Raw genomic sequence first — 15,600 nt, 5'->3', positions numbered from 1 at the left:
ACAGAGAGTGGCGTTATCTAGAGTGGAAACTGGTCTAGCTGCATTTTGACTATAGAATTTAGTGTCTAACTTCTGTAGCTATCGGAATGTGCCGTTCCGGATGCCACACCATATGGCCTTGGAGAATATTATGGCATGCGTACAGGTTTCATTCGGTATTTTGTCGTTGCGTCGGTATCCTTTTTCACGGGAGCGTCAATTTGACGCCCGTGAAAATCCAGCCAGACGATGCAAAGTCTAATCTGGTAGCATTCTCAACGAGCTACACAAACCGTCACCTTGCAAGCTAGGAATTTAAGGGGAATGTGTCTGGCGCGTATTATGGACGAGAGCTTTCATTAAACCTTTATAATTAAACTTATTTTAAAGTGGTACGCGTTTCTTTAAATACTGAAAAATGACTACGCCCGCAGATTTTGTAATGGTAATGTACATACCCAATATTTAAATGTTCATCGAATATTTCTGAAATCACACTGATTAACCTCTACCTATTTCTGTTGACTCTCAGTAGTGTTTATTGAAATGTTTGGTAAATCCTTATTATTTAGGATTTTCATTCTCCCAAACAGCAAAAAAATTTATGATCAATTGATATCGTGTCTATCCAATTTTACGTGCAGCAGTTCTATTAGACCGCAACTTGCTATTCTTGACTCAAATGTCCTTAAATAATGTATTCAAATAAATAACTATTTCAGATTCTACTGAACATTGAATATTTAATTTACAGGTTCGATTGCAAACATATTTGAATTTGCCACTCGTCCAGAGGTGCAGAGAAATTGCTGCACTGATAGATGAATCCAGTACGACAGATCTCCAACATGTGTTTCCTGTGCTAGTCGATTCGATATTTGGTGTCACAGACAATGTAGGATGGGGACTGCATTCAATCAATCTAAAAAGACATCAACCAGAATATGAAATGATGTGTGCATTTTTGGGTCCACAAGGTCCAATATTCTCCTTGTGCTATAAACTCCTTCCAGACTGTTATTTGAAGTACAAATTTCCTCTCTCATATTTACCGGTATGTCTTCTTTAAACGTGCGCAGTAAAGTGACAATGCGAGTCACGCTAAAGATACACTTTAAGAGTTCTGAACAAGTTCAGCTTACGTTATGACGTTGTTAGAGTTTTTTAGAGCTGAAATCTGATGCCTTCGCAAAGTTAGAATCGGAGTAAAACGTAACTTTGTTAGACCCCAAATCATTTTTGTGTTATAGCCACGACTCGCATTCAGTCACTCTATCATGCGAATATTAACAGCGCTATAATTATGTTACGTTCTTCATACGAAGTGTCATTCCACACTACACACTTGAAAGGTCAAACATCAAGGCTTAGTTCAAATAGGGATCATTATTCGTGATCGAGCCTGAAATGTTTTGTTTCCAGAATTCAATTGCAAGAAATATCGACACTTGCAAATTTAGAAAGGACAAAGAGCAAACTATTTTGTCATCTAGTCATAAGCCTTAACTTTCTTTATGAAGCGTTATAACTCTAGAACACATGTGTGGGGTACTGAACTACCCCAGCCATCCTTCAGATTGTGCAAATTGTTAACTACCCTGCTCATGCGTTAAAAGGTAGAAAAAACGATACATACGTTCTACGGTTAATTATACATAGTTTCTTGCCCTTACTAGACAGTGTTCTTTTACTGGTACAGACATACGGTCTGCTCTGGTATGTAATACGAATTAGGATGTATTTAGGTGGAAAAATGTGTTGGTCAGAAGTTGTTTATTTTATAATCTGTTTCCATTACTTTTTTACAGTCAAAGATACGGCTAATGTTGGAGGATGGTGTAATTCCACCATTTTATTCCGATAAAATAAGAGTCGACCAAGCTACGCGGCTTCCCAGTGCTTTGTTCATGAGTATCCTTTTACAAATATGATGATAATTTTTGGCACCGTAATTTATTATTCACGTCCAGTCCTTCTTTTTGAAAATTATATTTATTTCCTTAAGAATCACATATCCCTTCGAGTACTATATCTTTTATTTTGCTCATCACTTGACCAATCCATGGCTGCAACTTCATCAAGAGGATAACGTATGGGTGAATTGGGAGACAATATATGTACAACTCGCACATACATATCTCGACCATTTTCTGCCCAGAGATAATTCACCTGTCCAACCAATTATTGGACCATATGTTAAAACTCCACCGAGAAAATTGATGCAATCTCCCGACTCTAAAAGGTATGTTGTGAAGCGCTTCATGGCTTTTCTTTTAAAAAAAACTATCAGGGTGGCTACTGGTCAGGCAATTCTGAAAAACCTGGAAATGTCATGGAATTATGAAAATCTCGAATAGTCAGGCAAATGTCAGGGTTTTTAGTGGAAGGTCAGGGAATCGTTTACTATAATTCTTTTTTCATATAAATAAGTCCCATAATTTTTTTAAGCTTTGGATAAATTTAAATGATAATAACTATGAGTATAAGTATAAAATATATGATACATGATATAAAATATAGTTGTATGTTAACGAAATATAATTTGACAATAGTATATTATGCAACTAGTGCATAAAATACGGTTTTACGCAAGGGTAGCGACTGAATGCACGAGTGGCCAGTGAAGTCGACCATGAGTGATATTCAACCATACAAGTTGGTCACGTGTAGTTAATTTTACAGGTTGCAAACTCCAAGACTTTTAAGGACATCTATATTATCACCGGGACTCACAAGTCCAATGGCAGGAGTACCGCAGCAACAATGTTTGCCACAAGTATGGAGAAGCGAAACAGTGGTTCAAGTATTTTTGGATTTTTGGTTAGAATATACCGAAGAACAGGAGTTGTCGCACTATCATGCCACACATATTCCAGGCACGATGCCTTATAGGGTAAGTCATCTTTCCAATCATTACGATCAATGTAAGTACAATCCTGTACGGTCTGAATCAGAAACATCTAAATAAATATATACTTCCAATTGTAGTAATAAAGAACAGTATTGTATAATATTTTTATATTACCTTTTACAATAAAGCCTTGTATGACAAACTTGTACATCGACGCTTTTATCAAGAACGATAGGTGGAAAGTGAGATAATTTTTGACTTTTTCAATTTTAAAACTCAACAAAATGTGTATTCCAAATTTGTAACACTAGGTAGCGAAAAAAACCGACTATACCAGACTTTGCATTGCTTGCGGTCAGAAAAAATTCATACTCTGGCATATTTTTTTCTGGTCCATATTTTAGCACAGTATTCATTCTGGTGAACACATTCGGTTGGTACGCGGATTCATAAAGACGTTACACGAATTTGCCAACAGTGCAATTGGAGATACAAGCGCGATGGATGAATTGAAAAGGTAATGTTAATCTGAATTTAGCATGTACTAGAGTATAGAAAAACTACTATTTCGATACAGGGAATAACACACGAAACTGGTTTGGAAATTGGAAGAGCAAGTAGTCGTCATAATTCCTGACCGACTTACTCATATCGATTGCCATCTTAATTTTCAGTATTAACTTGACACTCTTTTCACTTGTTAGGTTCGCTGTATCAATAAACCCATACACAATTTTTTTCCAAATTAAAAAACCGTTTTTTCCATGTATATTGTTTAACCAGTAGTTACAGCAAATTTTGATGATTGAGTAACCTATATGTGATGATTAAATGTACAGAGTCATACTTCCATCAGTACAAGGAAAAATATACATATTCTTACGCAAAGCAATTCATCACTGGCCCTTGGACAGCTCTTTTAGACTGATTCTCGAGGCTTGGCTGAGCTTCATTCAACCATGGAGATATGTTCCTGGGCCAAGTTACATCAGTGTTAGGTTGGTAAAACAAATCACAATGCATATCACCACAAAATATACTGCTTTCAATTAGTGTCTGTGAAACGGCTCAGATGAGAGTGAAAATACTAAATGTACCTCTTTCTAATTGGTTTAGATATTTTGGGTATTTTTATGAAGCTTTTCGTTTGACCAAATTTACTGAAAAGTCAGCGTACACGCTGTTTACCTAACTGTATGAACATTCTTCTGCAAGATCTGATAGAGAAATTTTATTGTTTGATTTGATGGCAACGGTATACTTGAATTAAAATCTTTTTCATATCGACATGTTTTTAAATTGTTAAAAATTCAATCATGACATGCTTTCCAAAGATCTTTCATTATTCTGCTAACTGCAGTTTCGTTTATCTGAATAAGGATTACTGCATTAAATACTTGTTCCCACCTTGGTGCAAACCACATTTAAAACCATACTGCGCAAGATAATAATTGTTGGCTTTGTGTTCTCACTCTCATTTGAGTTACTCTATAAGTCATATTCTGTGAAAAACTTGTAAAACTCAGTGTAATGTCATGTGTTATTTGAAGAAACGTTCAAGAAGAAGAGAGAGGGAAAATTATTGATGAAACAAGGTGGCTCTCCTTTGTTGCGAGTAATCTCTTGGCATACACAGCAATCTATCAACAGCTCCAACCGCGTTTTATGAGAACGGATCTTGTTGCCCCTAAGAATGCTCTAATGCTATTTAGAGTGACGAAGGTGATTTATCATTTTTATAAACGTTTTCTTTTATAAACAATTGGTGTGTTTTTATAACTAGGATAGACCCTACAGGAAGAATGCTCCACAGCTGGCATATACTTATACGATTCCATTTTACTTCTTGTTAGTTTATAATACCAGATGGATGTTATTGGACTTGCGTACTTATGCACTTCTCTTTGCGATTGTTTCTTATTAGAATCTAAGTACACCAGATTAAAATTACATGTCATAGAAAACAATGCTTTTTTTTTATACTTCGGTACTGCTTATGTCTGTAATAAAAATCATGTGACTCTTATTGTTGGTCAATCAGGGAATCGGAAGATGGGATGTTCTCCTGATTTTACCACCTGCACTGAGCTTTATATGTTCATATGCCAATGAAAGTCTTCTTTTCTTATTTCTTCTTTTTTTTCTGATCAAGGTACTTGCCCAGCCAAAATTAGCAAGAATGTTATTTGAAGTAGAAGCATCTATGGATGACGCCAGACTGACTAGGGGAAAAGTTTCAACAAACCAATGGTCAGCAGCAGTACGTCAACAGATCCTAGAATTAGAAGGGCCCACTTATCAATACGTGCCTATGTTTTCACCAGCTACAATTTCTCAGGTACATTTTAATTAGTGATTTTTTACTTTTGATTGCATTGTGCAATTTATCAAAGCTGAAATTTCAAGTGAATAGATGGTCCAACGGTTTGCAGGTGAATGTATTTGGTGGAGTTTTATTTAATTAAATATTTTATCCACCTATTACAGGTTCTTCAATTTTTAAGTACAATAAAACAAGCACACTTAACAGCAACAAGTTTAGTAGATGCATTAGAAAAAAGGAGAACGAGTAGAAGATTCATATTAATGGTGTGGGAATTTTTCTACGGCGATGACTATTCATCCGACGATATTAGTTTAGAAGAAAGGCGACGAGTACCAGGATTTCTTGCGAACGCTCAGCAGCAGCTTATGGACATATTTCAAGTAATGATGCCTATAACGTTAAACCGTTGAGGGTACTTACCTCTACCACAAAATAGTATATACCTGCTATTTAGTTAGTTGCAGTATTAATGGTTTTGAACATTACAGATAAAACCTGAAGACATTCCTAAACTTGCTATAGCACCTGATCAAGAGTATCGTGATAGCATATTGTCAACTTCAATCTGCAATCAATCAGAGGTGAAATCCTTATGAAACTTGATAATTATATTGCCATGTATTTTTAAATGAGAATGGGATTGGATAGAATTTTTTATTTACGTGCACCAATGATTGGTATAGTTTGCTCTGAGGAGTTTTCACTCCGTTTTACAAATTCTTTTGTTTCAAATCAGTTCCGTCTAATTTTATTTACGTGATTCACTGCATCTCTAATAATGCTTTTATTTAGATGGATCTGAGTTTAGACTCCAGTAGACCTGGAGTTTATTTACAAATCCAAGAGCGGAGGCAAAATTGCCGATATATCGAGTATATGGGAGACCCTGAATTACAACCTGTAAGAACCCACGAATGCGCGTTTCTGGTCAGATTATTCTTTCAATTGTGTAACTACATTAACACAAAGGTAAGATGTAATACTTATACATGGTTCAATCCACCTCTACTCGAACGGATCATGTTCATCACTATTTCCGATTTGATTGAAAATTTTTTCACTGGCTTACTGACTGCGACCTATGATGAGCTCTCATTATATACTTTTGCAACTCACAAACTTTTGAACATAGGTATTAAGCACAAAAACGAAAATATTTAATAGGCTGGTACGATTCAACGTTTAGATGGATGGATTTTCCAGATCAATGATCGAATTAGTTTTGGCAAGACCTCGGTAGTCCTAATTAATTTCACAAAACTTCATAATTATGTAAAAATTTGGAGCTTCAAAAAACGTAGCTTTTTAGTAACCTCCACTGATTTCTTCCATTCTCACGAAACTTCATGATCAAGTACGCCAGAGATTTAACAGCCATGATTCACTAGGGATACTCGAACAAGGCTTTTTCAATGTCACCTCGATGAATTTAAAGAGCAAGCTCATTACAGGCAGCAACACGTCTAGTAAACTTGGCGTATCAGCGTATTGATTATGTACGTATCTAATGCTGCCATTACACCAGATTTACTACCTTTGACTTTTTTCCACTCCTGCATTGCTCTTTCATTGTATTGGCGTCACTATATGATCATGCTGTATTTTACGTTTTTGGAATTATACATCCAGTAAGATCTATGCTGCTAGTTGGAATCGCGAAAACGTCATAAATATTACAGTGCAAACAGTATCACACTCCCAGTCCGCGGTGCAGATTTTGCTCGTTATGAGCATGCCATTCAATAAGAGCAAGCGGGCATGCATATATCGATGGCAGTATGGAAGAATGTGACATCTCAAATTGAGAGAAGAACTCATTTATTTAGCGTTCATAATGAGGAGTCAGAAACTCGCATAAAATCGAACAAACAAATATTCTTCAATTTTAATATGTTAATTTCATTGAATTTTTCAATTTATCAAATGAAGACAAAAATTATATACATTCTGGAATTGGAATGATATTCACACAGAACCTTACATTGGGCTTACAGAATAGTCAGAAACTTTCACATGAAATCGACCTCATTATGAGGGCTAAATAAATGAGAAAATGATTGAAACAGTTATTCAATCTATTGGAGAAAATGCTTAGTGTAATTCATGCACCCAAAATTACGATGCCTTATCAATGAAAAATTTGACCTCGGTCGAAATGTCACGTTATTCTTTCAAAAATTGAAATGTTATGTTTTTCTTTCACAATCTGAGATGTCATATTCTTCCATACTACTGGCGATATAACGTATTGACCAGCTGCGCACAACACTATGCTTACAATGACCCAAGTATTTCTTTGCCTCACTTCATAGATGACATACCCACTTACAAGGATTAGCAATGTAGTTCTTACTAAACACATTGTCTTTAGTACTTGACCCTGCAGTTTGTTGACCTCGTCTGACTGTTTCAAAAGAGGGATGAACTCCTCTTTTCTGACTTACCTTTACTTCTGACCTTTACATGTGAGAAATGCCAAAATTAGGCCAACATTGAATACTCAGACACGAGTGTCCTGACCCCTGTCTACAACAGGGTTAGCAGAACAGATGTTGAAATTTGTGTCAATAACATCATATTGAAATTGAGTGCCAGATTTTATATTAATAATCATGTGTTCAATATTCTTGTGCAACTCTACACCTCCAAGTACAGTTTTAAAAAAAGACAAAATTAGTGTCGCAAAAAATTGAGTAGTTCAAAAAATGAAAAGTATCTTGGAGAAACTTTTAACAGTTATAGGATATCTGATATTTACACACAATTCGACACAATGCTTTAATCGGGTTAGGATTTGTCGTGTGGAAAAACCATTTCTATCAATTAGGGATATAATTTATTTGGTCTCTTGTGATTCCCCTTATCACGAAGAGTGGTCTGTTGATTCAAAGTAAAGATTGTAATGTACTTCTAGTACCAGCAGGAGTTGAACGCCGCATACAACAGACGAGATATTATTGGTCGTTTGACAAGGCGATTATTACAACCCCCAACGGTGGTGAAGCGCTTGCCAAAAAAATCAATTGCTGGATTTTCATCTAGTGAAGAAATACACATTCATCCTCGGCTGAGTCTTCGAGCTATTGCTAGTCACAGTTTTCTATCACTTGCTTGCCTAGGAATATTCATATCATGGATCTTTGGGTGAGTTCACTTGTACGTAATATAGTACACTATTCGAACCAGACGAGAGGATGTTTTCTGCCTAATTAAGTACCGCCACTATCCATTTCTGTTATACATGGTTTAAGTTGGGTTTCAAAACACGTCAACAAATGTCCGTAACTGTTTTGTGCTCTTAGTAAGAGTGGAAGACAAAAACACAAAATGAAGGAGATCAACTGTTTAGTAAAACTTCAATTTTAATTGCACCTTTCCATTCAGAGGTAACACAATAATGATTCTTCAGTGGTTTTTTTTTCTCATTTATAACAAGTGCACATATGGTAACATGGTGACCACTAGTCAGAGAAATCCTGGATGTCAGGGAAAAATCAGAGATGCGAAATAATAATTTTTCCTGAAATTGTATCGTCACGTTAGCGCTAGAAAATTCAAGTTCGCTAAAATTCGGGCACTGGTTAATCATTCAAATCTGACGAATTTTGAGTTCTATTCAGCTCGATTCATTTTCAAAACACTTCAATCCTCGTACCTGTTTACTCAGGACAAAATCGATTTGAATAATTTGTTATTGCCTATAGGTATGGAGTAACAGCATTTCCTTTCTTGGCATTCTGTGTTTGGATAATGTCTGTGCTGGCAATTGCAGCAGTCGAGCCGTGGCTTGGTTTTGGGAGTCATCGTATACGGCCGGAAGAATCACCTTTTTTACATTAATTGACGAAAAAAACACTCGTTATAACTCGGAACGACGTGTAATTATTATGACTAGACCTTGTTTGGTGTTGTACTTTATTAAGTAGTTTATTTTGTGAAATACATTCACCTTTTACAAAAGTGAAGATTTCGTACTAAAGCAATGTGTATTATCTACGGCCATAATAGCAATGATCAATTTCGCAAAATTATCATCCGGAGTAAAGGTAGCTCCAGCACGCGCAAAAAATTTGTTACTGCACTGAATCCAAGCAACCACTTGGCTCAAAAACTTTAATTTCTCACTGTTTCACTAACTTATTTATTCGATTTCAATATTATTGGATTCAACGGTGATAGATACTTAGATTCTTGTAACGTCATACACTGGATGGATACATTACTAAGTAAATGTACAATCATCTGAAGATATGACATAATTTTATTATATAGGGAGTATTCTACGTCAAATTCGAAAGTCGGTTTCCCTGACCCATTCTGATTGCCCTTTCACAAAATCAAAGTAAATATTGAAAGGATGAACTTTGAATTTTTTCAGATATTTTCGACACATGATTTCTTCACAACTCATCCAATAAATTGATTTCAACAATGTTTTGATTTTTCGCGCCTATGTAGCTTAAAACCTAAACGACATTTGAAAAAAGTTCCTTCACAAAAATTTTAGGTTCTCTTGTGAACTTCTCGAGAGTGTTTTATCGGATTTTTCATACCCCGCTTCAGTGTAGGTTGTAATACAAAATGCGTGCAAATTATTCGTAAGTGTAACGTGCCCCAATCGTATGCGCTACAATTTATACGCAGCGTGCCTTCTTCAATGCGAAAGTTTGTCTGAAAATTTGGTAGTGGGCGTTGCAGCGGTTCAGAAGATACATCAACAAATATTCACACACTAACGAAAATTCGGTTCAAAGTTCGCGGCGCCGCAAGCTATTTGCTCACCCTGCGCGTGGCATTGCTGCGCACTCGAGCGCGATCTTCAATTGTTGCGCGTGTTGTTTATAACAGTTGACGGCTTTTTCTTGAGGAGTTCACTTCAGTCTATCATTTATTACGATTCCTGACACGATATGTGCGTTCCGTACTGCAGGACAATATTTCTTAAGCATATTCATCCAAGGTAAGAATTCAACGATGTATCGCGTATCGTAATACCGACTGAACTATGGTTTTGTGGAATATAAGACAATTTTGAGATTCGATATGTGTATTTTTTATTTCTTTGTTCACTCGGAAGTATAAACATTGTTCTCAAGCATAACGTTGATTTGTTCAGTCTATGTTAGTTTATGAAAAAACAAATAATTAAAAAACATCGGAAATTTATATTTATTTTAAAATGACCAAAATAACGGACGCCCTAAGCCGCCATAAGATATACCTGTGTCCCCATGATTAATATTAGGTATTAAGACTGATAGTTTACTCCAACCCGGGTTCGGATCGAGTTTACATCGAGTCGGGTTTTTCGACAATCACGAAATCTTCGGGTAGTCCGAAAATTCCGAGTACCCAAAATTTTACGCGAACCAACCCGAAGAATTTCAGCTTACTCGCAGACCCCTAAAGACTGACAATAGTAATGCACGAGAAACGATTGGACTTACGGACTCCTTATAAATATCCTCTGTTTCTGCAAGCGACGACCCCAGATTCACCCCTGATCAATATTCCTATTAAAAAGTAATATGCGGGTGACAATTGCGCGGATAGTGTCCAAACACCGTACGTGACGAAAATGAATATGCGAATATTGTATTAAAACCACGGACGTAATTGTAACTAGCATTAACCAGCTCAACGGGTTACATGAAGCATTCTCCATCAACGCCATCAACTCAGCCACTTTTCTTCTTATCCTCTCGGATCTTTTCCATAATTGGTTACATAGGGTTATATAGTAATACTACTATATAACCAATTATGGAACAGATCCGAGAGGATGAAAAAAAAAAGTGGGCTGAGTTGGTGAAGAACACCTCAGACCTGACTCCGAGGTTATCACCTGTTATCGCTGCGGTTCGGTACCGTAAGTGTCGAGTAGCGTTGACTGAAGATATCCAATTCGACACTACGCGCTACGGCGGCGGGTACATCCCGTTAGGTACCAAGACTTTCCGTGCAGACGTTGAAGATGTCGCCACAGATTTCACCTCAGAGAAGAAACCAGTTTCGAGCGGGAACGCCAAGGAAATGTGTCCTAGAAACGTCACGCCTGTCGGTTTGCCAGCAGGTATGCCATAGTGCGTGCAATGCCCGATCAGTTACTTCGACGCGTGTGTAATAAAAACAGAACTAATATCTGTCACATTTCCGCGCGCAAGATTGTACCTATCCTCGTTAGAATTTCAGTTCTATCTCAAGTAACACGGGAGGAACGCGAAAGAGAGGCGAAGGAAAAAAGAGAAACAAGGAAAAAGAAAGGAAAGGAATCGGGGCCAAGGTGACATCGAATTAAATTCACCGGCCGTGGCTGGAGTTCAAGATTACCAATGCTCGGAGAGACGCTTTCCGTCCCCTTGGTCCACGACATGGAGTCTTGTCGCACCGCGGCTGAGGCTAGAACCGCTTGTCTGCAACCAGTTTAGCTCGTGTAGGCCAGCAGGACTCGGCAAGTTCGCACATCGCGAGGAACAGCTGCACCGCATCCTGACGTCGCTGGCATTGCCATCACATTCGTAGCGTTCCCTTCCTGGAGTACGAATGCGCGTGTGTGACATTTACGCCATACTCGATTCTTCGACTTTTACGCTAATCGAGAAACCCCGCTCCGCGGTTTTACGCGCTTAATAACAAGCGGAAATAGAGTCGCGATAGGAACTGTGCGTCGTAATACCTCACGTGTATATTATACGTACCTGTAACGCGACTCCAGTGCACGCAGTTTCGTTATAGTGGTGAATCCAGAACGACGTGTTTGAATACTGGTACATCTCGGTGTTTTCACAAGTCACTTGGCATGCTTTGAATGATCCACAGCTCAGAGACTGCACGGTGAGATATATTAACTGTAGGTTTACTTATATTTGCCGTCGGACAAGTTGTCTCATCGTATTCCATACGGCGTGCAAAGTTTCATCATTTCAGCAATGTTTCGGAAATTTGAATTTCTAAACTTACGAACGTCCCAGCAGCACGAACAGTTAAAGTCTCGTAATGCTTCGGAACGCATTTAACAACTTACTCACAATCAGTCGTGTGCAAAGACTTGCCGTTTCATCATTCGTAACATTCACTTGCGTCACGAAGGATATAGATTTTTGTTGATCTGCATCCAATTACGATTGTCGCTTAATCGAGCCTTGTCTAGAATGACTTTTTGGAGTTAAATCTGTACTGTCGAATTTATATATGCATGTTTACGTCTGAGGCCCACTAATAATACGGTGTTTATAATATTGATGCGTGCCTTTTTTTATCGCAAAATCAAAACTCCTAGTGGCCGATAACGGTGCCTGATCAATACAAGCATCGCATTACTGACAAACTTTAGCCGTATGACAAGTGAATTTAGCATGCCGGTAAGATTCCTTGAACCATTCAACTTTCTTGTCAGAATGGAATTTGCGAAACCTTTATGAATGTTACCAGTAAACAATTCTGATCGTGAGACCGTTCTTCAGCTTCGAAAATGCAGAACTCCACGTATTGAAACTAATAACAAGGTGTCAGCATCATCTGAAGAAGAAGTCTAGAAATTAAACACGACAATCGTTATATAATATCGCAGTATTGATCAGCTTAACGAAAGAAAGATTCTGCTTTATGAGATTGAATAATTTTCATCACCGTTGAGGCGCCGACTGACAACGAGGTCAATGACATGTTTTCGATTTTTTCAATATTCACCAGATTTGGTTCGCTGAATAACTGAAAAAGGGCTATGAAAGGGCGAAAACCGGTGAAAATATACAATGAATCGCACGTATGTACGTTATCTATCTCCTGGAGATGCAAGCAGGTTTTATTAGGGGAAATTAAGGGTGCCCTGGTCGATTTCGGCGTTGCCGTATATATCTCGAAATATAAAAAGTCCACGTATTTCAAGCGCGAAAAAGGGCTTAACAGCCCCATTGTATACGAAATTCTGAACAAAAACACTCCCAACACATTTTCCTTTGAGGCAGAAATAAAGAAATGTCACGGTTTCTACAAAATCACAATAGGGCGAGTGTACCAATGAACGAACGTTTAAGCTCATTGTCAGTTTTATGAAAGGATTTTTTTTTACTGGGCGATTGTGGCCTGATAAAACCAATACTATTCGACACAATATGTCCTTAATATTTGGATTGTCTAGTTGAAACATTGTATTCGAACAAAGTATTTAAAACAAAAATATATTTAAAGTAAAAATAGCCATTTCACCAGTAATTGAACGCTCTAGCCCAATCAATGAACAGACTCTTTCCCAGGAATTGAACAGGCCTATTCACCAAATAAACATCGAGATCCAGTGGATGGATAGTATAAAATAGATATTTATCTGACAAAATTTCACACATAAAAAAGTGACAAGAATTATTAGGAACTATAATCATTGATTTAGTAAATAGGGAAGGCCAGGGTGAAACAGAACTCGAGAATGAAACGGTTTTCTCTAATTATTTACTAACAGTCTAGAATTTTAGACCACACATAGTTCCTAATTCGACGAGTATGAAGGATTATTTAACGAAGAATCTCTGAAAAACTAGGTACAATAAGACAGGAACGAATGAATGAATGAATAAATAAATTAATATAGGATTGAATTTTCATAACTGATACTGCAAAATAAGACCAAAAAATATTGGTACTTATTCTCTATGCCGTCGCACTTTGTACTTACTCTGTGTTATTTGCTAGATATCTTGACTACCTTGAACCGAAAATAATTAAATTTTAATATATATTAGTATTATCAGAATCGGTATGTAGATTCAAATAACAAGATCTCACAATCAAATCTGGCCTCGCTCATTTACTCGAAGTGAGGATTGCAATGAATGAACGCCGCCGTTTCATGTCGTTTATTTATCGGAATTCCCCATACCAGTGATTGAACGACACGGTTCTTTCTTGGCAAAATAGCGATTGTCAGAACAAATAAGCGAACACTGTCACTTTGAGCCTATTTTGAGCATTTTTACGTACCGTAAAAATTATACAAAACTAAGGTTGCAGCATATTACGATAAACAGGAAGCAATATCATGCCTTATTGGACATTTCTTAAGCGTATAATATATCCTAAACATCCAAGGGGGAAGCAGCCATGCTGACTATTCTTATCACTTCCTCACATTGAGGCACACACGCTTTTCGAAAACGAATTATCACACTATTTCAAGACCGATGTGAACATCTCCTTCCAGTAGAAAAAATTCCGTAAACAAAAGATGACACGAATACACTATTTTTTCAAGGAAACAGTGACAACGCCGTTCATTTACTGGTACATTAATCCTAGTAAACTCGTAGGATTCATGCCATTTCTTTATTTCTGCGCCAAATGAAGATGCAATGGAGTGTTTTTCTTCAGAATTGTGTATAGAATGGGGCTGTTGGGCCCTTTTCCGCGTTTGACGCACGTGTACTTCGATATTTGGAGATACATAAGTCAGCGTGGAAATCGATCGGGGCATCCCCTTAAAGAGTTTGCGAAATCAGCACTGGTCAAGTAAAATCTTGCGACAGGCCCAAAACAATAACTGACGACATGCTTGCTATATGAGCTATACGAGCTAGGCGAGAAAATAGATTCGGTTATAAATGTATGGAGACATAATCTCGATAAACTTCGATCAAGCTAACCACGTGCAAGTCGCTACGACAACTAACTATTTGGGTCTTCGACATATACAGGTTGTTTTGAACTTTTTTAAATCAAAATATTGGATTATAACTGATAGTTGGACGAAGAAGGAGCGAGGAGGCGGGGTGGGGGAGTTATCGGAATTAGCTGATACTCGTCAAACTGGCTATCAAGGTGGTACAGAAATCAAGTAAACAAATACGTTAAATATATTACTATACAGCGGATATACTATTCAATAATGGAAACTTTATTGCGCGCTAACTTGAAGTTTCGATCGACAAGTCATTCAACGGCAAACGAAATTGCCGATCAACGGAGTATTTATTGTCAGCCATAGCATAGCAAAACTGTTCGTACATCACGAAAAATCCGAGTTATCCCGCCGATTGGCATAAATGGATGGAGTTGTAGCGTGTTATATTTTGAAGACTGAACTCCTTCAAAAATCGTTGTAATATTACGAAACAGTGCTTTCTTTCTTAATTTATCGTTACGAGAAAGCTACTAATTTCAACCTCGTAATAAATTCCGAAAAATGTCTAAAGTCGTATTGTAATATAACACCGATCATATAGTGTTCAAATAATCATCGCTATAAAACTTACGATTATTATGTTCTTTATTGGTACTATTATTATTAAGTATTTCAGTTCTTATCTTCTGAAATGCCGGGAAAATTTTCCGCCAATAGAAATTACAACGATGAAATGTTTCTTTTTGGAATCCCTTTTCATTTTTTTAAAACGATTAATGACTTCCAGAATTCTTGGTCTGGTCGTAGGCAATTCATGTAAAAAAGTTTAGA

The 15,600-nt window shown here is 37.2% G+C and overlaps 2 protein-coding genes across 3 annotated transcripts in view; both read left to right on the top strand.

Moving 5' to 3' along the window:
- The first annotated feature begins 89 nt into the window (after positions 1-89).
- On the top strand, positions 90-9,121 carry LOC124177381 (sphingomyelin phosphodiesterase 4). 2 transcript variants are annotated; one of them, XM_046559710.1, is made up of 14 exons: positions 90-371; positions 734-1,033; positions 1,788-1,890; positions 1,993-2,221; positions 2,662-2,872; positions 3,235-3,347; positions 3,670-3,828; positions 4,381-4,552; positions 4,983-5,168; positions 5,318-5,536; positions 5,645-5,737; positions 5,949-6,125; positions 8,071-8,300; positions 8,861-9,121. In XM_046559710.1, the coding sequence occupies exons 2-14, from the start codon at positions 929-931 to the stop codon at positions 8,994-8,996; spliced, it is 2,133 nt and encodes a 710-aa protein (XP_046415666.1). In that variant the 5' UTR covers positions 90-371; positions 734-928; the 3' UTR covers positions 8,997-9,121. The 2 variants fall into 2 exon arrangements, with proteins under 2 accessions (XP_046415666.1, XP_046415665.1); XM_046559709.1 differs by having other exon boundaries at positions 90-424.
- A 2,064-nt stretch (positions 9,122-11,185) lies between these two features.
- Positions 11,186-15,600, top strand: part of LOC124177310 — a 127,083-nt gene continuing 122,668 nt past the window's right edge. The window contains exon 1 of the mRNA XM_046559514.1: positions 11,186-11,990. The gene's annotated coding sequence lies outside the window, so the exon portion shown is untranslated. The remainder of the gene's footprint in view (positions 11,991-15,600) is intronic.

Source organism: Neodiprion fabricii, chromosome 3 (assembly GCF_021155785.1).
Source record: "Neodiprion fabricii isolate iyNeoFabr1 chromosome 3, iyNeoFabr1.1, whole genome shotgun sequence".
NCBI lineage: Eukaryota > Metazoa > Arthropoda > Insecta > Hymenoptera > Diprionidae > Neodiprion > Neodiprion fabricii.
This window is presented reverse-complemented; position numbering and strand designations above follow the sequence as displayed.